Source organism: Pelobates fuscus, chromosome 8, assembly GCF_036172605.1.
Source record: "Pelobates fuscus isolate aPelFus1 chromosome 8, aPelFus1.pri, whole genome shotgun sequence".
Lineage (NCBI taxonomy): Eukaryota > Metazoa > Chordata > Amphibia > Anura > Pelobatidae > Pelobates > Pelobates fuscus.
Window position 1 is genome coordinate 55,674,547 of NC_086324.1, and position 24,933 is coordinate 55,699,479.

Genomic DNA, 24,933 nt, shown 5'->3' on the forward strand with positions numbered 1-24,933 from the left:
TTCAGAATCCGCACTTACCTGTTAATTGTCCCTCCCTCCCTCCCTAGGTTTTTTAGCAGGTCCCGTTTTGTCACAGCGGCGGGATAGGGCTAGGGTAATTGGGATGGAAGTGGATTAGCAAGTGGCTAGGCTAAGCTTAAGTTGAATTAGGCCAGAGTTGGAAGTGGTCTGTTGGTTCGAGCTCATCGGTGGCTCCGAACCTGGTGGTGTAGGGGTGTCTCGGTACACCCCTACAGTTAATAAAGTTACAATTATGGGGCCTCTTTGGTAGGCCGTGTGTTATATTTATGTGTTATTTATATTGTTATATATTGTTTATGGTATGGGGTCATTGTCTGGGTTAATGCTGTACGGATGGGGGTGGGGGTAAATTAAGTTATTTGGCAATGACCCCAATTTGTTATCTTGTTTATGGAAAAAATTTAAATAAAGCTGTGGACTTTTATTTTCCAACAGAAAATTGGTGTCTGTGTTTATTGGGGGTTATGGGGAAGAAAATGCCACAAGCCGAATAACGACTGTGCGCATGTCATGGGTATTTTTAAACTCAGGACAACATTTTGAATCTATTTAGCATTTTGTTTCATTAGCTTTTTGTAGATAAGTAAAAGTTTTTTCAAGTAAAAGTCATAAAACATGTTTTTTCTTTCAATTTTTTAACATATTTTATTTTTTTTCAAGTAAATTATATGACATGATACGAATAATGGTGTGTAAAGAAAGCCCTTCTTATCCTGAAAAGAAAAACTTGTATAACACAGTAAATGAGAGAGAGGAAAATTACAGCTAAACACAAACACCAAAAATGTGTTAAAACAGCTCTGATCCTTAACGGACAACATGGCCAAAACAGTCCGGTCCTGAAGGGGTCAAAGCAAAGATGAAAAAAGGGAGGAGGGGGGAATTGACGTTGTGCACTGTTAGGTAAGAAAACAGATTCTTGTCCACTGCTTGTCTGTATAGCTTTTCTTCTCCCATTTGGCCTTGAAGTGTGGTGAGTCTGTTGAGGATATTTGAAGGAGTATGGAGTCCATGAGATTCCAACCAGTGGTGTAATGTCTCGCATGCATTAGGACTCAAAGGGTGTCCGAGGTGGCAATGGCTAAGTGCTGTGTATGGTTTGTCTTAGTCAGTGGTAATGGAAATGTATGAGACAGGGAGCAGAGGTCCCATCTACCATATATCTCAAAGGTTTACTCCAAGTCGGATGTGGTGGGTATGATGCCAGGAATATCCTAGTGCTGTACCTTGGTAACGGGGCAAGCCGTTTTGCTCACTGTAGCAGCTATGGTGCAATGGGGTTTTGTTTTGGAGCAGGACTCTTCCAGCATCGAAAGCACAGACGCCCCCCCTGCCGCTGCACAGGTAATGAATGCAGAAAATAACAATCCGTATTACGTATTATTGGGCATTTCTGCTAGATTCCATGTATATAAGTATATTGTTCTTGAGAAACAAGCAGACAATGCATGCAGTCATTCAGTTCTTCTGTGTTTGACATCTTTCCCATTGGATAAGCTCTCCAAGGAATATGATTTCACACTCTTAAAACAATTTACCACCACCCTTCATCATCCACACCTAGAATAACCAGAATTAGTTTTCACGTGGTGGGAAGACTAGATTTCTAACTTGCAGGATGATTGGCGGCTGGACAAAAGATGAGTTGCTTGCACAATGTTGTACATGGCTGTGGCATCTGCAGCGCCCTTTTCCTGCTCACTTCATTGTTTACTCGTATCAGGATTGACTGAATATCCTCACCTCTGGGGAAATAAAAGGAAATGATGTATCATGAAACGAAACATATTTATGGCTGGATCACAATACATACTGTTAGTCGCAGTGGGTGGCCAGTCATAGTTCCCATGGAGTGTTCATTTAAAGCAGGGGTACTCAACCCAGTCCTCAAGAACCCCCTACCAGTCCAGGATTTAGGGATTTCTAAGGTGTTTAGAAAAAGTAAAAAAAAACACCTTAGACACACCCAGGTAATCCCTAAATCCTTGAGGACTGGGTTGAGAACCCCTGATTTAAAGCGCCACTCTATGCACTATAGCCGCTACATCTTATTAGAATGGTTATTATGGAGATATGGGTGCATTCCTTAGTTTGTTTTTATGAAACTTCGTTAAAGTTTTATGAAGCAAAAAAAAAAAAGAGGGTTTCCCCGGCACCTAAAGGCCTCCCCTCTAATGTCATAATAAGGAATTTCCTCATCTGTATAAATACTTGGGTGGTGTGAGTTCTCTTTGCACACATCTGATATAGGGGTAAATTTATTATTTTTTGATAAGCCTGCAAAATAGTTAATATTTTGGGTAAACTTTGGAAATGACTTAATATTTTGAAAACTGTTTTAATATTTAGCTTTTTTTTTTTTTTTAAGTTATTGGGTTTTTTCATATATACATGATATATATTTTGATATTTTATTATTCTGAGAAAAATAAAATTAAAAGACAATCCAAAAGCATTAAATCTGGCCATATTCTTGTTAGTGTTTGAATTTGCTGCAGTGATTTTGTAAAGGTATCAAGAAGTAATGGGGTTGATACAAAGCTACTATTTCACCGATACATTATATAAGTTGACAGGCTGCTCTAGTTTGTACTGTTTTGGCTACACTCCTTAACCCCTTAAGGACACATGACATGTGTGACATGTCATGATTCCCTTTAATTCCAGAAGTTTGGTCCTTAAGGGGTTAAAGAGACACTATAGTCACCCAGACCACTTCCGCTTAAAGTGGTCTGGGTGCCAGGTCCCTCAGGTTTTAACCCTTCACATGTAAACATAACAGTTTCAGAGAAACTGCTATGTTTACATTTGGGGTTAAGCCAGCCTCTAGTGGCTGTCTTCACTAGAGGCGCATCTGCGACGCTGGAGGCGAATTTCACCTCCATCGCCCAGAGCATCCAATAGCAAAGCATTGAGAAATGCTTTCCTATGGACACTTTGAATGCGCGCGCGGCACTTGCCATGCATGCGCATTTGGTTCAAGTAGCGTTGGACGGGGGAGCTGACGTCGGCGGGGGAGGAGAGGTCACCAGCACCGAGTGAGCCCGGCGCTGGATTAAGGTAAGCTGCTGAAGGGGTTTTAACCCCTTCAGCACCACGGGAGGGGGACCCTGAGGGTGGGGGCACCCTCAGGGCACTATAGTGTCAGGAAAACCGCTTTGTTTTTCTGACACTATAGTGAACCTTTAAGTGCCAAGTTCTTTTCACAGAAACTGTTATTTGAAATATGATGCGTAGCTACCACACAGGGGAAGGATAAACCAGCAAATTAGAAAGGACCTTGCTGTAGTGGTAATGGTGCTAGGAGTGCCTTAGAGTCCCCCCATGTAAATAGGCAAACAGTTTACTACAACTTACCTGAGGTCGGAAGGGCACTGTCCGCAGGTACGGGAAACTCATTGCATTGAGCTTATCATGGCAGTGCAGGGCTTAGCTAGTTGCCTGAAAGTAATCAGTGAGCTGGCCATGCACGCTGATTTAGCTTGAAGGGACCAGCATCCAGGTCTCCATGTAGGAAGTGAACAATGGATGACGAACCCCAGGTAATGGTTTGAAAACCATTACTTATATTGGATAGGGGATGCCATGCTACTAGTGGCACCATAACCACTACAGAGCAGAGAGCAATTACAGTTATTGGAGGGTTCCTTTAATGCACAGATTGCTGTTTAGGTATTTGTAAAATATATATATATTTTAAATCTAGAGGATGTGAAATGGTTACTCCATGCATCTTAAAAGGACTCTCCAGTGCCAGGAAAACAATCCGTTTTCCTGGCACTGCAGGTCCCCTCTCCCTCCAACCTCCCATCCCCGGTTGCTGAAGGGGTGAAAACCCCTTCAGTCACTTACCAAAGGCAGCGATGATGTCCCTCGTCACTGCTTCTTCCTCTGCTGCCGCTCCTCCCCTTCATCACGTAGGCCGGCGGGGGAGACTGATCATGCCCACCGGCTGGGGAGAGCTAATGCACATGCGCGGCAATGCCGCGCACATGCATTAGACCTCTCCATAGGAAAGCATTGAAAATTCTTTTCAATGCTTTACTATGGGGATTTTAGCTATGCTGGAGGTCCTCACATAGTGTGAGGAAGTCCAGCGACGCTATAGCACAGAGAATCTGTGCTATAATCCCAGAAGTTCCCTCTAGTGGCTGTCTAGGAGACAGCCACTAGGGGAGGACTTAACTCTGCAAAGTAATTATTGCAGTTTATGAAAACTGCAATAATTACAGTTGCAGGGTTAAGGGTAGTGGGAGTTGGCACCCAGACCACTCCAATGGGCAGTATTGGTCTGGGTGCCTGGAGTGTCCCTTTAACCACTACCGCCTGCTGTAGTGATTATGATGCCAGAAGTACCCTCACCCCAATAATTTCCCAATAATGGGGCAAAACATTTTGCAAATGTTTGCCCTCTCATCCGGGTTTTCACTGGGTGCCGAGGGCCCTTAATCGTCAGTGTTGTGCATGTGGCACTATAAAGAAATTGAGTAATTATATAGCAGCCCAAATCTTATAATGATCTAGATAGGATATGAAATATTAACACGGAAGCAGAACTATCATTTTTGCTACATGATGTATGACAAAAATAAATAGTAAAAGATAGTAAAATGCCCATGTATGTTTTTTTTGTTTGTTTGTTTTTTGGAACCTGATGGCATTACTGGAAACGCCACATTCTTAAAAGGCCACAACAATGTAAAAACGGTATTGTAACAGTAAAATATACAATGTATGGTATTATAATCTGCTACTGCAACTTGCAAGCATAGAAGTACTCTTATTCATGGCCTCCTAGACTTAAGTTAGACCTACAGAGATTGCTGCAGAGTGCAGTAGGACAAAGGGGGTGCAATATACAGGCCCTCTGCAGAGATAAAAATGGATCTCTGGTAGAGAAAGTTGATCTTAACAAGGAGAAAACAAGTTCTGAACCATTTCATATATGCAAGTTTGGGACTTAAAGGGGTCATTCAAGAAAATATTACTACTCAACAGTTAACATTACCTGGGAAAACTCATCTTTAATTGTCTACACAGTGACTGTATGTAAAATGATCCTTCTTCTTTGTGTCTAAGGGATACATGGTCATGGGTTGTGGCCATTCCGAGCAAGAAATCTGGCTCATTCGGGATCAACTCGGTCTTCGATACATCACATTTCGAATTGTCATTGCACACATCAGTTCCCACTTGCACTTCTTTTTGATACTTATCCCCTTGGCATGCTTGGATGAAAAAAACTTTGGGTTTTCCAGCAATAGATGGACATTTGGACCTTTTAAAACAAGATGTAAGATCACATATCGCCACACTTTGCCCATCCGTTCCATGGATGACTCCTTTGTTCCCATGAGAGAGGATACAGCAGATAAAGCAATCAGTGTTTTCATAAGTCTGTTCACTGTGATCCTGAATCGTCTGTCGGATGCCATTGCCCGTAAGGTCCTTATGTAGAATTATTTTAAAGCCAAGTTCAGAAAAGACACTGCGGAGTGACTCTGTTACAGAAAATGAAATAATATACTTAAAGGAAGATCTACATTTTGAAAAATAAACTGTATTTTAGAAGAATTTTTCAACAATAATTTCACCTGTATTTCAAAGTTAAAGGAGAACTATAGGGTCAGGAACACAAACATTTATTCCTGACCCTGTAGTGTTAAAACCACCATCTAGCCCCCCTGGGCCCTTCATGCCTCCCTAAATATAGCAAAATCTTACTTGAATTCAAGCCTGAAGCTGAAGCTCTGCATGCTGTTGGTCTCAGACTAGCAAGCAATGCTTCCCCCATAGGATTGGCTGAGACTAACAAGGAGGCAGATCGGGGTTAGAGCCAGCATATTCAAACACAGCCCTGGCCAATCAGCATCTCCTCTTAGAGATGAATTGAATCAATGAATCTCTATGAGGAAAGTTCAGTGTCTGCATGCAGAGGGAGGAGACACTGAATGTTTGGATGCATTTTAGGCAGCCATGACCCAGGAAGGATCTCTAACAGCCATCTGAGGAGTGCAGTTATCACTAGGCTGTAATGTAAACACTGCATTTTCTCTGAAAAGAAAGTGTTTACAGCAAAAAGCCTGAAGGAAATGATTCTACTCACCAGAACAAATTCAATAAGCTGTAGTTGTTCTGGTGACTAAAGTGTCCCTTTAAAGCATCACTCCAAGCACCATAACCACTACAAACCTCTAAAAGAAGCTCCTAAGCCATAACTCCTAGCTATCTGAAGACCCTATGCAAGAAGTACGGTCCATTCTAAAGCAGTGTGACTACTTACAATGGGTATAGGGGAGGAGCAGGGCAATCATGGCACCAGAACCAGTACAGCGCTTATAGTGTTCCTTTAAGCCTGTAAAGCCTACAGTTCAATGAAGTTGTTTTGAAGTTGCCCCTTTAAGGAAATACTCTTCTAGTATAACAAGCAAATAAGGTTAAATTGTATACAAACAAATGCTTGCATTACCTATAAAGTGCATTATTCACTAACGACTGAATTGTTAGGAATTCTAAGTGAATTTAACATTTTAGACCTAATTAGCTGAATAAATCTGTCATGATTTTCTTTCTATATCTAAATATCAATGAAATGTTTGGGATAAAATAGTTGTATTGCATAGAAATTCTCTAAGTCAGTTATGCATTCAGTTTGGCTATTTTAGTAAAAAATTTGAATTCCTAATGATGCATGCGTTAGTGCATAACCAGACAGACTGGTTTATTCACTAAAACCCAGATTGTAGCCAGGGCCGGATTAACATAGGGGCTGATGGAGCTGCAGCTCCAGGCCCAGGCCCATGGAATAGGCCCATTGGTTTAAAAAAAAAAAAAAAAAAAATGTACATTTTTTTTTTTTCTTACACACTACTCTTAGGGTTGCCAGGTATTTCTCATGTATTTCGTAGGGTTGCCAGGTATTTCTCAGAAGTATTTCTCAGGTATTTGAGGCTGCCTAGCCGGTGCCGGTATTGCAGTAATACCGGCAATACAAATGTCTGTAAAGTATAAACATACATTATTCTGCAATATCAGCGCCGGCCAGTAGGGGTCGCTGTTTGTATGGAGAGAGGCAGTGATAAGAAGTTACGGCATCTCTCTCCCTGCCTCTCTCTACTCACTGATCCGCGGGGAGCAGCTCTGCACAGAGACTCCAGACAGCAGCTCCGAGACATGGGGACGCTGAGACATTGGGACACTGGGGAACATGGGGACCCTGAGCATGGACGTCCGCAGGAATTTTTCGGGGGGGAGGGGAGGGGGCATAATTGTAATGACATCCATGCTTGGCCCCTTTTTGACAGTGTCATGAAAGGGAAGGAGCATAGTCATTTTCACATAAAGCAAGGATGAATAGCGTTTTCACAACTATGGTGTCAGGAATATATGTTTGTATTCCTGACACTATATAGTGTTCCTTTCATCAAATTACATTCTTTACATTACATTACAAACATTCTGGTCACCATAACAACTTTATCTAAATGAAAATGCTGTGATGCAAGGAGGCCCCTGGGTGCTCTTTCTTTGAAGGGGTGAAACCGCTCTCAAATGGTTTACCCCCAAAGGCTTCCTTCAGCTCCAGATCTCCAGGTCGCTCAGTGGTATTCGACTTCTGAAACAGAGTGTCAGGAAGTGCAGATTGACGTTGGGCATGGGTGCCGCTGATTGGCTAGAGTGGTCAGCTGACACTCTAAGCCAATCGCTAGTTCCCGATTCATAAAAATGTTTTACGTTTTTATGAATGGGGAGCTACTGATTGGCTTAGAGTGCTAGCAAACCTATCTAGCCAATCAGCGGCACCCCTACCCAGCGGCCCTCTGTGTTTCCTGACACTCAGTAAATAAAAGTGAACACATTAACACTGATATTGTTTGTTTTTACCTGGGGACATGAGAAGGTCCAAAGTTTCCCTGCCAGGCCCAGATACCAACGCCTTATGATGTGGTGTCCAGAATGAAGTGCTCCAATCTCATTTTCTTCTCCTTCATTTGACACAGTCTTCTTTGTCTTCTGAGGCTCCTTCTGCTCCTTTACCTTTCTGCTACTTTCTGCTTATTTTGTGCCCTTCTGCTCCTTTCTCTTTCTGATCCCTTTCTGCTCCTTGATGGCTCTTCCTGCTCCTTGATGGCCCTTCCTGCTTCTTGCAGACTCTTCCTGCTTCTTACTGCCCTTCCTGCTTCTTTCTGCCCCTTCCAGCTTCTTGCAGCCCCTTGCTGATCCTTTCTGTTCCTTCTGATTCTTCCTGCCCCTTCCTGCTCCTTGCTGCCCCTTCCTGCTCCTTGCAGACCCTTCCTGCTCCTTGCAGACCCTTCCTGCTTTTTGCAGACCCTTCCTAATCCTTTCTGCCCCTTCTTTCTCCTTGCTGCCCCTTCTTTCTCCTTGCTGCCCCTTCCTACTCCTAGCAGACCCTTACTACTCCTTGCGGACCCCTCCTGCCCCTTGCAGACCCTTTCTACTCCTTGCTGACACCTCCTGCTCCTTGCTGCCTCTTCCTACTCCATGCTGCCCCTTCCTACTCCTTGCAGACCCTTCCTGCTCCTTGCAGACCCTTCCTGCTCCTTGCAGACCCTTCCTGCTCCCTCTTCATACTCCTTGCTGTCCCTTCCTACTCCTTGCTGCCCCTTCCTACTCCTTGCTGCCCCTTCCTGCTCCTTGCTGCCCCTTCCTGCTCCTTGCTGCCCCTTCCTGCTCCTTGCTGCCCCTTCCTGCTCCTTGCTGCCTCTTCCTACTCCTTGCTGCCTCTTCCTACTCCTTGCTGACCCCTCTTGCTCCTTGCAGACCCTTCCTGCTCCTTGCTGCCTCTTCCTACTCCTTGCTGACCCCTCTTGCTCCTTGCAGACCCTTCCTACTCCTTGCAGACCGTCCCTACCCCTTCCTGCTGCCCCTTCCTATTCCTTGCTGACCCCTCCTGTCTCTTGCAGACCCTTTCTACTCCTTGCTGACCCCTCCTGCTCCTTGCTGACCCCTCCTGCTCCTTGCTGCTCCTTCTACTTTACCCTCCTGCTCCTTGAAAACCTTTCGACCCTTTCCTGCTTCTTGCTGCCCCTTTCCATTCCTTGCTGACCCCTCCTGCCCCTTGCAGAACCTTTCTGCTCCTTCTACTTTACCTTCCTCTATGCGGTCTCCCCCACCCCCCATCCCTCACTTACCTGCTCTGTAGGCTGCCTCTGTGCTGCTCCTCTGCGGTTTCAGTCATGAGAGAGAGGCAGGGATAAGCTGTAGCTTCCTGCCTTTCTCCATTCACAGCGCCACCTACTGGCCAGCGCTGGTATTGCACTGTATTCTCACACTAAAACGAAAAATAGCAGCACAAGCTGAAAAATCCAGGGGGGGGGGGGGGGGGTAGGGCAAGTACCCCTCTTTACCCCCACATTCGAACACCCATGACCCTGAGACAGTAGGGACACAGTGGCCCCATGTCTCCCAGTGGCCCCTAGTCTGTGTCCCCATGTCTCCCAGCCACTGTCCCTAGTGTCTCAGTGTCCCCATGTCTCTAAGTGTCCCCTAGTGTCCTAGTGACATCAGGACACTGGGAGACATGAGGACACAGACTCTAAGGGACACTATAGACATGGGGTTACAAACACTAGGGGACACTGGGCAACATGGGGACACTGAGAGGCATGGAGACACAGGGAGACATGGGGACACTGGGCAACTTTGAGACATAGGAGACATGGCAGTGTCCCCATGTCTCCCAGCCAGTGTCCCTAGTATCTCAGTGTTCCCTAGACTCCCAAAGTCCCCTAGTCTCCCAATGTCTCTGTGTCCCCATGTCTCCTAGTGTCTCAGTGTCCACTAGTATAAAAGAAAAAATCTCAGGCACTCACTGTGATAGATTTAGGCAGGTTTATTGGACACCGCAACGTTTCGACCTGTACCCAGGTCTTTATCAAGTCTCCAATGTCCCCTATGTATCAGTGTCCCCTATGTATCAGTGTCTCAGTGCCCCATGTCTCTCAGTGCCCATAGTGTCTCTGTGCCCATAGTGTCTCAGTGTCCCCTAGTATTAAAGAAAAAAATCTCAGGCACTCACTGTGATAGCTTTAACCAGGTTTATTGGACACCGCAACATTTTGACCTGTACCCAGGTTTTTATCAAGTCTCCAGTGTCCCCTATATATCACAGTATCTCAGTGCCCCATTTCTCCCCGTGTCCCCTCGTGTCTGTCACCCAGTGTCCCCAAGAGTCTCAGATTTCCCAGGTCTCCCAGTGTTCCCTAGTATCTGTGTCCCCATGTCTCCCAGTGTCCCAATGTCTCTCAATGTCCCCTAGTGACATGGGGACCCTGGGAGACATGAGGACACAAACACTAAGGGACTGGGAGACATAGGGACACAGACATTGCCCCTTTTTGTGTATGTTCGCCCTTTCGGCCGTTCTGGTTATGTGATTTGTGTCAGTAGCCCACCCTTTTACCGCATCCATAGACTTCCTGCTTTACTGGACACTGCTGTTAGGGGGTATGAGTTTACTTGAAAGATGAAAGCATGAGATTAGCAAAGGGTATGTGTTTTCTCATAGTTGCATCCTATGAGTTTCCCTACTGCATCATCTCCATCAGATACATGACGTTTAGGAGGTAGGACTGTTTTAGTGTTTTTGGTCAATAAGATTTTGTAATTAGGCCCATCATAATTATCAGCACCAGGCCCACTGGGCTCTTAATCCGGCCCTGATTGTAGCAATTTGAAAGCGGAGTTCAAAAATGAAAAGCTAAAGTGGCTGAGCTGGAAAATCACATCTTTCTCAGTGTTTAATGATAGACTCTGCATTCAGACTAAATTCAAAAACAGTCATGTAAGCAAACCAAATGAAAACTGATACATTTACTATTCTCAAAATAGTTTATATATATATATATATATACTGTTTTTCCCCGAAAATAAGACTGGGTCTTATGTTATTTTCCCCTTTGAAAAACGCACTAGGGCTTGTTTTGGGGGATGTCTTATTTTGGGGAAAATCGGTAGCAATCATGTGCTAGAAAGCAGGTCTAAGTTCGGGGGAATTCCCCCGAACATAGACCAGTTCACTAGTGCACGGAATCCTGCGAATCTATGTTCGAAAAAACTTTCCTGAGCATAGATTAGCTTACTCATGAATGGAATCCCACAAATCTATGCTTGGGCAAACTTCCCTGAACATTTGCGAACTAGTGACTAGGGCTTATTTTCAGGGGATGTCTTATTTTTGGGGAAACAGGGTGTATATATATATTCACATATTCAAACACAATACATTACAAGTAGAAATATACATACACACATATATATATAAAATAAGTAGTGTAAAGATAGGACTCCAAGGACTTCAGAAATATGGTGAAAAAACTTTATTCAGGCCTAGGTGGATCAACATTTCAGTTCACTAATGGAACTTTCGTCAGGATGTTATATATATATATATATACACATATGCAGCTGACAGATTTAAAAACATACTATTTTTAATGCCTGCAATGTCCAATTAAGAAGCACATTTAACTCACTTGTTCTGCATTTTATTTGGGGGGAGGGATGTGCTGTAGAATTCGGTGCCTACAGGCAGGGCTCTGGCAGTCCTGGGCCCCACTTTCTTTCTCTGCACACATAGATAGCGAATATCGCTATCTATGTGTGCAGCCGCGGGCCCCTGGCTCCCTGTTACCGCAGAGGGGGCCCAGCACACAGCTTCTCCTCTCTTCTAATAACTCTCGCGAGACCCGCGGAGCGTTGCCATGGTAACCGGTTCTCGCGAGAGTTATTAGAAGAGAGAAGAGAAGAGGCTGTGTGCTGCCTGGGCCCCCTCTGCGGTAACAGGGAGCCGGGGAGCCCCCCACATGCCACCGGACCACTGGGGACTGGAATCTCCCCCCTCCCTGGACACAGGTAATCAGCAGGGAGGGGGAGAAACATTTAATTTAATTTAATATAAAATTAAAAAAGTTAATGGTAAAATGCCCCCCCCCCCAGTTTGCACATTTACACAACACACACTCTGCATACACTAACACAACACACTCTGCATACACTAACACAACACACACACTGCATACACTAACACAACACACACTCTGCATACACTAACACAACACACACTCTGCATACACTAACACAACACACACTCTGCATACACTCACACAACACACACTCTGCATACACTAACACACCACACACACTGCATACACTAACACACCACACATACTGCATACACTAACACAACACACACACTCTGCATACACTAACACAACACACACTCTGCATACACTAACACAACTCACACACACTACATACACTAACACAACACACACACACACTGCATACACTAACACAACACACACTCTGCATACACTAACACAACACACACACACTGCATACACTAATACCACACACTCTGCATACACTAACACAACACACACTCTGCATACACTAACACAACACACACTCTGCATACACTAACACAACACACACTCTGCATACACTAACACAACACACACACTGCATACACTAACACAACACACACTCTGCATACACTAACACAACACACACTCTGCATACACTAACACAACACACACTCTGCATACACTAATACAACCCACACTCTGCTTACACTACACACTAACACACTCACTGCATCCACTATACTGACACACACTGCATACACTAATACAACACACACACTGCATACACTAATACACTAATACAATACACACACTGCATACACTAATATAACATACACTCTGCATACACAACACACTAACACACTCACTGCATCCACTATACTGACACACACTCTGCATTCGCTACACATTAACACACTCTGCATTCACTACACTAACACACACTCTGCATCCGCTACACACTAACACACACTCTGCATTCACTACACATTAACACTCTGCATTCACTACACTAACACACTCTGCATACACTAACACAACACACACACTGCATACACTAACACAACACACACTCTGCATACACTAACACAACACACACTCTGCATACACTAACACAACACACACTCTGCATACACTCACACAACACACACTCTGCATACACTAACACACCACACACACTGCATACACTAACACACCACACATACTGCATACACTAACACAACACACACACTCTGCATACACTAACACAACACACACTCTGCATACACTAACACAACTCACACACACTACATACACTAACACAACACACACACACACTGCATACACTAACACAACACACACTCTGCATACACTAACACAACACACACACACTGCATACACTAATACCACACACTCTGCATACACTAACACAACACACACTCTGCATACACTAACACAACACACACTCTGCATACACTAACACAACACACACACTGCATACACTAACACAACACACACTCTGCATACACTAACACAACACACACTCTGCATACACTAACACAACACACACTCTGCATACACTAACACAACACACACTCTGCATACACTAATACAACCCACACTCTGCTTACACTACACACTAACACACTCACTGCATCCACTATACTGACACACACTGCATACACTAATACAACACACACACTGCATACACTAATACACTAATACAATACACACACTGCATACACTAATACAACATACACTCTGCATACACAACACACTAACACACTCACTGCATCCACTATACTGACACACACTCTGCATTCGCTACACATTAACACACTCTGCATTCACTACACTAACACACACTCTGCATCCGCTACACACTAACACACACTCTGCATTCACTACACATTAACACTCTGCATTCACTACACTAACACACAGGGCCGGACTGGGAGAAAAATTCGGCCCGGGCATTTTTTTATCACAGCGCCCACTAAGAAGGGGGCGGGGCAGAGAGGGTGTGTTTCGTCATCACTAATGACAAACACACGCCCCCTCTCAAAGTGAGCATGTTGGTTCAATGCTCTTCCAGGGCAGACCATGCGCAGAACTCTGCTAAAGAGCTCTAGCATGAGAAAAAAAGCCCTGTATTTGTTCTGCACAGTGCAAGCAAATTTAATAACATGTTTGCACTGTGTTTCCTTGCAACTTGTCTCTGGTGTCTCTATAAATGGATACCAGGAGACAAAAGGAAAGAGTATTGTGCATGTGTTTGGAACCTGCTTGTGGGATTGCGTGTGTGTAGAGTGAGCTGATTGTGGTGTGGTATTGTGTAATAAGGTCGGTTTTAGTCGTGTTGTGTTTTTGGTGTACTGTAGTGCATATGTGGCTAGGGGCTGCAGAGAATGTGTGTATAGGGGATGTAGTAAGTGTGTGCATACAGGCTATAGTGTGTGTGTGTGTATATAGGTGATGTAGTGTTTGTAGGGATTGTAGAGAGTGTGTGTTTAGGGGTGTATTATGTGTTTGTTTACAATGAATCTAGTGTATTCATAAGGGATCCAGAGTGTGTATTTTAAGAATGCAGTGTGTGTGTGTATACAGGAGTCTAGTGTGTGTTTGAAGGACCCAAAATGTGTAGGAGATCTAGTGAGTGTGTGTATATAACGGATTCAGAGTGTATAAAGGGATCTAGTGTGTGTGTATATGATCCAGAGTTGGGTAAGGGATCTAGTGTGTGTCTGGAACGTAATGTGTTTAGGAGTGCAGTATGTGCGTGAGGGGTGCTGTTGTGTAAATATATATATATATATATATATATATATATATATATATATAATATAAATATGTTCGGAAGTATTGTGTGTGTGTGTGTTTGGCGCAGTGTGTATGTGTGAGGGGTGCAGTGGGTGTCTGTGAGGGATGTAGTGTGTATGTGATGGATGCTGTGTTTGAGGGGTGCTGTGTGTGATGTGTGTGTGGCTGCTGTGTGTGAGGGTGCTGTTTATTATGTGTGTGAGGGTGCTGTGTGTGATGTGTGTAAGGGTGATGTGTGTGATGGATGTGAGAGTGCTGTGTGTGATGGGTGTGAGAGTGCTGTGTGTGATGTGTGTGAGAGTGCTATGTGTGAGAGTGTTATGTGTGAGAGGGCTGTGTGTGATGTGTGTGAGAGTGCTGTGTTGTGTGATGGGTGTGAGAGTGCTGTGTTGTGTGTGATGGGTGTGAGAGTGCTGTGTTGTGTGAAAGTGCTGTGTGTGATGGGTGTGAGAGGGCTGTGTGTGAAAGTGCTGTGTGTGATGTGTGTGAGAGTGCTGTGTTGTGTGAAAGTGCTGTGTGTGATGGGTGTGAGAGGGCTGTGTGTGATGTGTGTGAGAGTGCTGTGTTGTGTGATGGGTGTGAGAGTGCTGTGTTGTGTGTGATGGGTGTGAGAGTGCTGTGTTGTGTGAAAGTGCTGTGTGTGATGGGTGTGAGAGGGCTGTGTGTGAAAGTGCTGTGTGTGATGTGTGTGAGAGTGCTGTGTTGTGTGAAAGTGCTGTGTGTGATGGGTGTGAGAGGGCTGTGTGTGATGTGTGTGAGAGTGCTGTGTTGTGTGAAAGTGCTGTGTTGTGTGAAAGTGCTGTTTGTGATGTGTGTGAGAGTGCTGTGTTGTGTGAAAGTGCTGTGTGTGATGGGTGTGAGAGGGCTGTGTGTGAGAGGGCTGAGTGTGAGAGGGCTGTGTGTGATGTGTGTGAGAGTGCTATATGTGATGGGTGTGAGAGTGCTGTGTTGTGTGAAAGTGCTGCGTTGTGTGAAAGTGCTGTGTGTGATGTGTGTGAGAGTGCTGTGTTGTGTGAAAGTGCTGTGTGTGATGGGTGTGAGAGTGCTGTGTGTGAAAGTGCGGTGTGTGCTGTGTGTGAGAGTGCTGTGTGTTAAAGGGCTGTGTGTGCTGTGTGTGCTGTGTGTGCTGGGTGTGAGAGGGCTGTGTGTTAAAGGGCTGTGTGTGCTGTGTGTTAAAGGGCTGTGTGTGCTGTGTGTGATGGGTGTGAGAGGGCTGTGTGTTAAAGGGCTATGTGTGATGGGTGTGAGAGGGCTGTGTGTTAAAGGGCTGTGTGTGCTGTGTGTGATGGGTGTGAGAGTGCGTGCTGTGTGTGATGGGTGTGATGGGTGTGAGAGGGCTGTGTGTTAAAGGGCTGTGTGTGCTGTGTGAGAGTGCTGTGTTGTGTGAAAATAAAAAAGAAAAGTAGGCATTATGTCCCCCCCTCCCTTCTTACCTTTAGCCTGGGAGGGGGGGACCGGTAAGCTGGTACCTGGGAGAGAGGGGGGGGGGGGGGACCGGCAGAATCACACCACAGAATCCCTGGTGGTCCAGTGGTAAGTGAACTCTAGCCTGCGGGCTAGAGTTCACTCTCGCGAGATCCGGTCGTTGCCATGGCAACGCACCAGATCTCGCAAGAGGAACCCGGCGGAGCTGCAAGATAGAGCTCCGCTGGGTCCTCTCCCTCCCTCCCCAGCCGCAGGTCTGTCCAAGTGGGCCGGTGAGGGAGAGCTTTGATCTCCCCACCGGCCCTCCATGGCAAACAGCGGGGCCGGCGCTCGGATAGTGCCGGCCCTGCATAGACCGGCAGGGGAGATCCTGGGACTTCCCCTGCCGGCCTCGGCCCCACGGCCATCGCGGCCCACCGGGCATTTGCCCGGTGTGCCCGATGGCCAGTCCGGGCCTGCTAACACACACTCTGCATCCGATACACACTAACACACTCTCTGCATCCGATACACACTAACACACTCTCTGCATTCACTACACATGAACACACACTCTGCATTCACTGCACTAACACACACACTACATTCATTACACTGACACACTCTGCATTCACTACACACTAACACACACTCTGCATTCATTACACACTAACACACAATCTGCATTCACTAAACTATGCACACACTCTGGATTCACTATACTGACACACACTCTGCATTCACTACACTAACATACACTCTGCGTTAACTGTACACACAGCATCCACTACACAAACATCCTGTATTTACAGTACACACACTACATCCACCACAAATTGAAACACTCTGCATTCACTATACACAGACACTGCGTCTAATACACACACTACATCCACTACAGACACTGCATCCACTAAACACATTTCATCTAGTACATACAAACACTACATCACTGTACACACACTACATCCACTACTCAAACACACTCTGCGTTCACTATACACACTGCATCCGCTACACAAACACACACTCTGCATTCACTGCACAAACAGTATCTAATACACACAAACACTTCATCCATTACACACATTCTAATTCACTTCCACTATACACACCACATTCAGTCCTGCATCATTGTCAGCGGACTAGGTAGGGCGTGGGCGGGCCCGGGAGGGGGGCCCAGACCTTGTGCTTTGTCAGGGGCCCCAAAATTTCTGATGGCGGCCCTGTCTACATGCACCATGCAAATCCGGCCCTTCTCCGAGGAAATCAGTGTTGCACTCTTGCACACTTGTGAGAATAGAGCACAGATGTGGGTTCTTGGTGGCTGTACCGCCAGGAGCTGAAAAATAACATGGCGGCACTGGCTTTGGACAGCTTCCAGTAACGCTACCTTTACTGTACCCCCAGGCCACCACACCTAGAGCAGCAATGTCACAGATGCAAAGAGTCAGACCTCTGAAGGTAACAGAGCAGCTTTAAATATCATGCATTTCACTCCAAGAGCAGGCGTGAAACCATTTAAACCTGTGCTCGTACTCCATTTTATAACAGCCCTCACAACACAGGGTGAGGGAGGATTGAGTGCACGTGAATGAAGAGATAGTGTGCCTGCATCACTCAGAAAGTAAATAGTAATGGCTATCTGGAAATGTTCTCCAGTTTTCATAAAAACATAGATTGATTTAGAAGTAAACAACACAAGTTGAATGTAATGGGTTAATGACAGAGCCACTTCAAAGCAAAGTTCTTTGTAATTGATAGATTTGTTTTTTTTCGAATCTGAGCTATTCTATACTTTCTTTTTCATCATTTTAGTTTCAAGAGACAAAATGACCATTTCAGAAGTAAAATTTTTTCCAACATTCTTTTCTTACCTTCATCTTTTTCAGTTCCTTTTCTGTCTTTCATGTTTTTAAAGCCGTAATTTTCTCTTGCAGTCTCAAAGTTATAGTTATTTATTATGATGCAAACTCCGTGTGGACGGTTCTTCATTTCATACATTTGTTCTGATGGCTGCAATAGTGAAAATAAACTATTTCATTTTCCAGCGTTATGTATAATTAAAAATTAATTAAATGGAAACTTTAATTAAAAAACAGAATATATATATTTATATATTATATTTTATATATATATATATATATATATATATATATATATATATATATATATACACAGTATCTCACAAAAGTGTGTACACCCCTCACATTTTTGTAAATATTTTATTATATCTTTTCATGTGACAACACTGAACAAATGACACTCTGCTACAATGTAAAGTAGTAAGTGTACAGTCTGTATAACAGTGTAAATTTCCTGTCCCCTCAAAATAACACAACACACAGCCATTAATGTCTAAACCGTTGCAACAAAAGTGAGCACACCCCTAAGTGGAAATGTCCAAATTGGGCCCAATAACCATTTTACCTCCCAGGTGTCATGTGACTCGTTAGTGTTACAAGGTCTCAGGTGTGACTGGGGAGCAGGTGTGTTCAATTTGGTGTTTACACTCTCACACTCTCATACTGGTCACTGGAAGTTCAACATGGCACCTCATGGCAAAGAACTCTCTGAGGATCTGAAAAAAAAAGAATAAAGATGGCCGAGGCTATCAGAAGATTGCCAAGACCCTGAAACTGAGCTGCAGCACAGTGGGCAAGACCATACAGCGGTTTCACTGGACAAGTTCCACTCAGAACAGGCCTCGCCATGGTCGACCAAAGAAGTTGAGTGCATGTGCTCAGCGTCATATCCAGAGGTTGTCTTTGGGAAATAGACGTATGACTGCTGCCAGCATTGCTCCAGAAGTTGAAGGGGTGGGGGTCCGCCTGTCAGTGCTCAGACCATACGCCGCACACTGCATTAAACTGGTCTGGCGGCAACCAGGTGAGGAGTATAAAGACAAGTGTGTCCTGATTGGATATGTGACAAGCATATCCAATCAGTGTACGCCAATATACCTCGATCAATTTATGAACATTTTGTAAAGTATATATGAATATGCATTATATTTGTTTGAGATTGTATGCGCAATACAACATTGTTTCACTTTAGAATATGGTCCTCAATACTTCAGTACACTTTTTTGTCGCTTCCAATTGCTGTGATTTTAGAAAAAAGTCATTTTTGTCATTTTGACCAGCTTTGCTCATATGTATGTGCATAACTTCTATATATATATTATAATTATTGTCTATAAACACAACATTTTTACACTTGTGCTTCGCATAGAGAAGCATTGTGGACATACTGTGCATGTGTGTGGATTAGGTCTGTCTGCCCATCCAATGCTTCCCTATGCAAAAGCAAGGGTGCTGTCTTTCTTTGTGAATGATAGCCACTAGAATAGATAAAAATTGCAAAAATGTAAACAATACTTTTTCTCAGAAACAGGACTGTTTTCATCTGCAAGGATACAGGGGCAGCATCTATACAGAAAAATCACTTCATTAACCCCTTCACGACGGCACGTGTGTATACACGATTGCCAGGGTATGGAGCCATAACCTGCCATCATGTGTACAGGATTTGCATAACTACAAATTATATTTGTTTGCAAATTATGCCCTTAAACAGTCCAGAAACCACAACTTCATGGTGCCGGGAGCTGTGGTGCTGTGAGCTTCCAAGCGATGAATACAGAGACTGTGTGTGAGTGTGTATGTGTGTGTGCATAGTGTACATGTATTACTGTGTTTATGACAACATGGCAGCAATGATGGTAATATGGCATGGGGAACATAATGGTAATGTAACCGCACACGTTATAATTATACAATACATCTATATTCTTTTTGGAACTATGTTTCTTTATCAGTAAATTAATTCTTTGGTAAATTTCTAAAAAAAAAAAAAAAAAAGTTTTTCTGTCCAAACTAATGTTTTTTTTTTTTTTGTTTCCATTAAATAAATGATGTGCTAACTACAGTATGCCTACTGAAAATAAAAAATACATTCAAACATTACTTTCCAGGATACCCAAAATATTTGGATTCTGGAGCGGTCTTTTTTTTGCAAACCACTTGGTCATGAAGAGGTTAATATGAAGTAATTTTGGTGATTAAATTGTCCTTTAAAACCACGCTTTGCGAAACATCAGGCACAACAAGCGTTTGGCAGTCACCAAGTATAGATGAAACCTCATGAATAGAGGCTACAAAGCGTGGCCCAACCTGATGCTGGAATGTGATATCACCCTAGCCCTGTCATCTGCGTGGAGCTACAGGGAGCTGGGCAATGAGTACAGATTAATTCCAGCTCTCTACTGGACACCAGGGATGAGTTTCCTCTCCAGCTCTCCACTGGATACCAGGGCTGAGGTTCCACTCCAGCTCTCCTTGACATGGTAAGAAAAAGGAGGCTGCCTGGTTGAACCTCATTAAAAAAATAAATGAGAAAAGGTCAAGTGTGAGTGTGTGTTGTGTGTAAATGGCTTTGTGTGTATGTGAATGTGTGTGAGAGTTACAGTAACACAAGAAAAATTATTACAGATCAGAAGGGGGGTGCTAACATGCATTTCCACCCCAGGTACCAAGCAACCTAGGTATGCCTCTACAGGGTCCTCTAGGAAGGCCAAGGCATAAAAGAAATGACACTAGATAGCCTAGTTTATATTTTCTGACTTCTATACTGGAAGGAATATAAGTTATTATCAACTATTACCAATGATTTGTCTTCATTATGCAAATTCACAATGCTTCCAGGACCTGAAAAAAAATTAAGCAAACTATTGAAGAACATATGCTAAATCACCAAGGCAGATTTCTTTTTTAAAAACACTACTACATAATGGAAATAACTATTCTCGCAGCACTATATGTATATTTGTGTGTAATTATTCTCATTGTGCATGCATGCCATCTCTATTTACTTAATGTGGAATTCCAAAATATGTGGGGGGAAAAAGCCTATATTGTTATGGTGCCTGGAGGTCATGGGCACTCTCATACCTTAAACAATGAAACCATTTACAAGCAGTTTAACCCCAAAGTTGTCCAGATGGCGCCCATCAGCTGGGCCCTTCTTTCTCTGCTTCAGTCCCTGGCTTCCATGAGAAAGCCTTGGAATTGACGCCGTTGATAGACAGAGTGTCAGCTGATGCTCTCAGCCTTTCACTGGCTCCCCACGAGAAAGGTATTAACTTCCTATCCACCCCTCACTGAGATCATCAATGATGTTCATCTCAGCCAACTTCATGTTTCTCCTTAAGGATGAGGTTATACTGCACAAGCGGCAATCGCCACACTATGCTAATTAGCATATCCACATAGAGAATAATTATTGTAGTTCATATTTATGAGGGTTATTAGATGTTTTCATCATATCGCGGCGATATATAATGTATTCAATATACATTTTAGAGGAATTCCCTTGCCATACCTTAAATCCAGCCCTGCCATGTTCTCTGCTCCATGTGTGTTACTCTTCTGTAACACCCACCTCCAATCAATCTCCACTCTGCCCAGTGTCTTCTTTAATTTGCCCTGCTTGGGGACACTTTCCCATGCAGGGTAAATCTCCTCTGTGACACCGAGGCAATGGCTTAACAAGGACAGATAAAATGAGAGGTAGAAGAAAAGTAGGGGTGTAAGGGGAATGTTACCCCCTGGAGGAAAAGGTTTATTGAGCTTCAAGGCTAAAACTTTATCTCCATCAAGTAGTCAGAATATCTCTGGAGCCAGGGATCCCAGACTTTATAAAAGTATTTCGGGGTGTTGTGTAGCTGTGATTTTAGTTTATCCATTTCTATAGCTTTGCGTGTTTTCTTCACTGTAGTGATCATGAAAGGGATATCAACAGTGGAACACCTCTCTCCTATTGCCCTGCGACTAGTAAGTGCTACTCGTGACGTCAATTTATTTTCTCCTCTGGTAAAAGTGTCTATAGGTTTGAATAGCCAGAGAGCCCAAGGATCCATTGTGCATGTTTTTTTTGAGAATTTGAGTGCGTAGAGATACAACTGCAGCCAATAGTAGTTTGAGTTTTGTGCATGACGACCAGCAGTGCAAGAAGGTACCCGCATCCCCACATCGCTTCCAGCACAGGTTAAACAACAAAACCTGCATAATTGCTAGATCCTGTGGGTTGAAGTACCAACAAAAGAAAATGTTTATGCCTGTTCTTTGTGTGTTGCGCAGATAGTAAAGGAAGCGATTGCCTCCCATATTTCTGACCAATCAGTGGGGTCTTCCAGAGGCCTACTGTTCTTTTTCCATGCGACTATGTATGGTAACAACGTTTGGGTGGCGTGTGTGACCAAGGATATCTGACATTTTCTGGCTGGGCAGTGTGTAGACATACGTCTTTGAAGGGAGATAGTTGGACTTTGCCTGCTTGTTTAATAAGTGCTGAAGAAGCAAAGCTTTTGAATTCTATGTATCGGAAATAGTCAAAAGTTGTGAAAGAGGTGTTTTTGGGATGACAGAATAGTCTAATACTCTATCGTTGAGTCCTCAATCTGGTGATGATGTCTCTATAGGTATTTAGGTGTAAATCCAAGAAAGAATAGCTTATTCCTTAGTATTGGTGTGACCTGTCTTTTAGGCAGTCCCTTAGGGCAAGTGAATGAATTATTGCCCGGGAGGTCAGAGGAGGTGAAGGGCATTGTTATTTAGGGAGCCACATGTAAAGTGAACGGTAGTCTGAACCAAAAATGAAGTGTTCAAGATCCACCCATCTCTTTTTATTGGGGGGCTATGTGCCATTGCTGCATTTGTGCTAATTGTGCTGCATGGAAGTATTGGGAAGAGTTTGGAAGTCCCAATCCTCCTGACTTTTTGGGGACATGTAATCTATCCCTATGTAGATGCAGCTTCATGCCCTACCATAAAAATCCACCAACAGTGGCCTGTATGGTTTTAAAATCTGGTCTAAACAGGAGAACTGGAAGGATTTAAAATAGATACAGGAACCCGGGAGGGAGGATTATTTTGATAGGCACAACTCAACCCAGCCAAAAAACACTCTTTCTTCACAGGTACACTTTACATCCTTGTACTTTTTGAGTTGCAACCCATACTGCATGTTGTGTCTTAACCACTTGTGCCTTACAAATTATGGAAAAGAAAGACATTTCACAATTTAGTCTACAACAGCCAAGATACTTAGATTATTTAATTTAAAGTTCATGTCTGATTATATATACACATTTCATACCCTTATTCCTTTCTTCATAGGTTAGAATTTTCTCGAGAAGATTTCGATTAATTTCAGTAAATATTTCCTTTAATTTGTCAAGTTTGTCTTCTTGCAACATTGCTTTCTTTTCCAACTCTGTGAAAATATCCAGCATACTCTGGAACAAATATCAAACAACATGTAACAATATGAGGTTTACTTAAGGAAACACTCTAAGAAAAATAACTACAACTATGAAACACTTTCAAATAAGGCAGGACTACTTCTGGAGTCCGCAGACTGTTCTCTCTCTCTACTTGGCCGCATTGATAATGTGAAAATAACACTTCATCATCATCTCGCTACTGCCATTTGCCTCCAAGATCCTAGAGGGTGCTGGGCAGCAAACACATCATTTCTGCGTGAAAACCGCACTAAGAAGGGGGAGAAGAGTAGCAGTATCCAAAAAAAAAAAACCTGCACTAGCAGGTGGGCCCTTGATCTCGCTTTGAGTTGTGAGCCCACCCCACCTCCCACCCTCCCTCGCCCCGTCGTCCCAGAGTGCGTGAATGCTACCTGAGCAGGCAAAACGGTTCAAACAAGGGTTTTGACATCAGGCAGGGAGTGGAGATCAGAGCTGGGAGCTTTGCCTGATGCAAAAAGTCAAGTACGTTTAACATTTGTTTTACCGGTTTTAAGGGGTAGGTGACCTATTAGTAATGCCCCATAGTGCATTGTAAATTTAAAAAAATAATTAGTCTTAGCAAGGGTTGGAGTAACTTTGTAGCGGCCACTTTAAAAAATAAAAAATATGCATATTCATGTCAACATGACCCACCCATTACTATACGGAGTATATTCCTCCCTTGTGCGGTGGCATATGCCTTTTATAATGGTGTTTTTATCCTTGAAATCTTGGTCACGAGTTAATATGGATTTTCATTCAGCCTTTTTGATGGAAGATAGAAAAAAAAGGAAAACCGTTAGGTGTCTTGCCCCGTCACTATTACTTGTGTGAGGGGGTAGGTAGGGACAATTTAATAGGGGTGGCTAGTGGTTTGTGGCACCCCATGACACCTTAGAGGGGTGGACAATGGTATTTAGGTGATATGCCCCAACCCTCACCATATTGTAGATGAGCATATTGTATTCCATCTATTAAATTGTCTTATTCGGTAAATAGCTTGATTAGTCGGGAATGCACTCTTTTAAATCAGTTAAATGCTGATGTGTGTATGCATAAAAGAAAATCTTACTCTAGCTTTGTCAATCCTGCTCTTGGAAATGTCTTCACTCAATGATATCTTTATCCTTTTCAGCTCATCGGTTGTAACTTCTTCCGAGAGATTCATGAGTAAGCGCCTGCACAGAAAAAAAAAAAAAAGGTCCAGTCACCTTGAGAATTATTTTCCTGGAGCCGAGATTCATAGTGATTTTGGAAGAGAGAGGTAGATATAAAAAAAAAAAAATCATAAAATCTATTAATTGGTTGAAATACTTTGGGAACAGTTTTAGACAGTAAAACAACTTAAAAGAATATTAAACAAAAAAATATTGTTCCCCCCAAACCCCCACCCATTGCTGGTGGGTGGCTGCCCTTATTAATAATAAGGGAAACCTATTGTCGTCCCCCAAGCACCCACCCATTAGTGGCTGGTGGTGGCTAATTGTAAGAATAACAACCCTCTCACCCAGTGATTGACAA

The 24,933-nt window shown here is 43.5% G+C and overlaps 1 protein-coding gene across 2 annotated transcripts; it reads right to left on the reverse strand.

The window, feature by feature from the left end:
- Positions 1-1,310: 1,310 nt before the first annotated feature.
- Positions 1,311-24,597, reverse strand: CASP8 (caspase 8). 2 transcript variants are annotated; one of them, XM_063429861.1, is made up of 6 exons: positions 24,485-24,597; positions 23,268-23,406; positions 20,775-20,818; positions 17,987-18,125; positions 5,030-5,522; positions 1,311-1,766 (listed from the first exon to the last, which is right to left on the reverse strand). In XM_063429861.1, exons 1-6 carry the CDS (start codon positions 24,578-24,580, stop codon positions 1,628-1,630), a joined length of 1,050 nt encoding a protein of 349 aa, XP_063285931.1. In that variant the 5' UTR covers positions 24,581-24,597; the 3' UTR covers positions 1,311-1,627. The 2 variants fall into 2 exon arrangements, with proteins under 2 accessions (XP_063285931.1, XP_063285930.1); XM_063429860.1 differs by having other exon boundaries at positions 23,259-23,406.
- Positions 24,598-24,933: the final 336 nt, after the last annotated feature.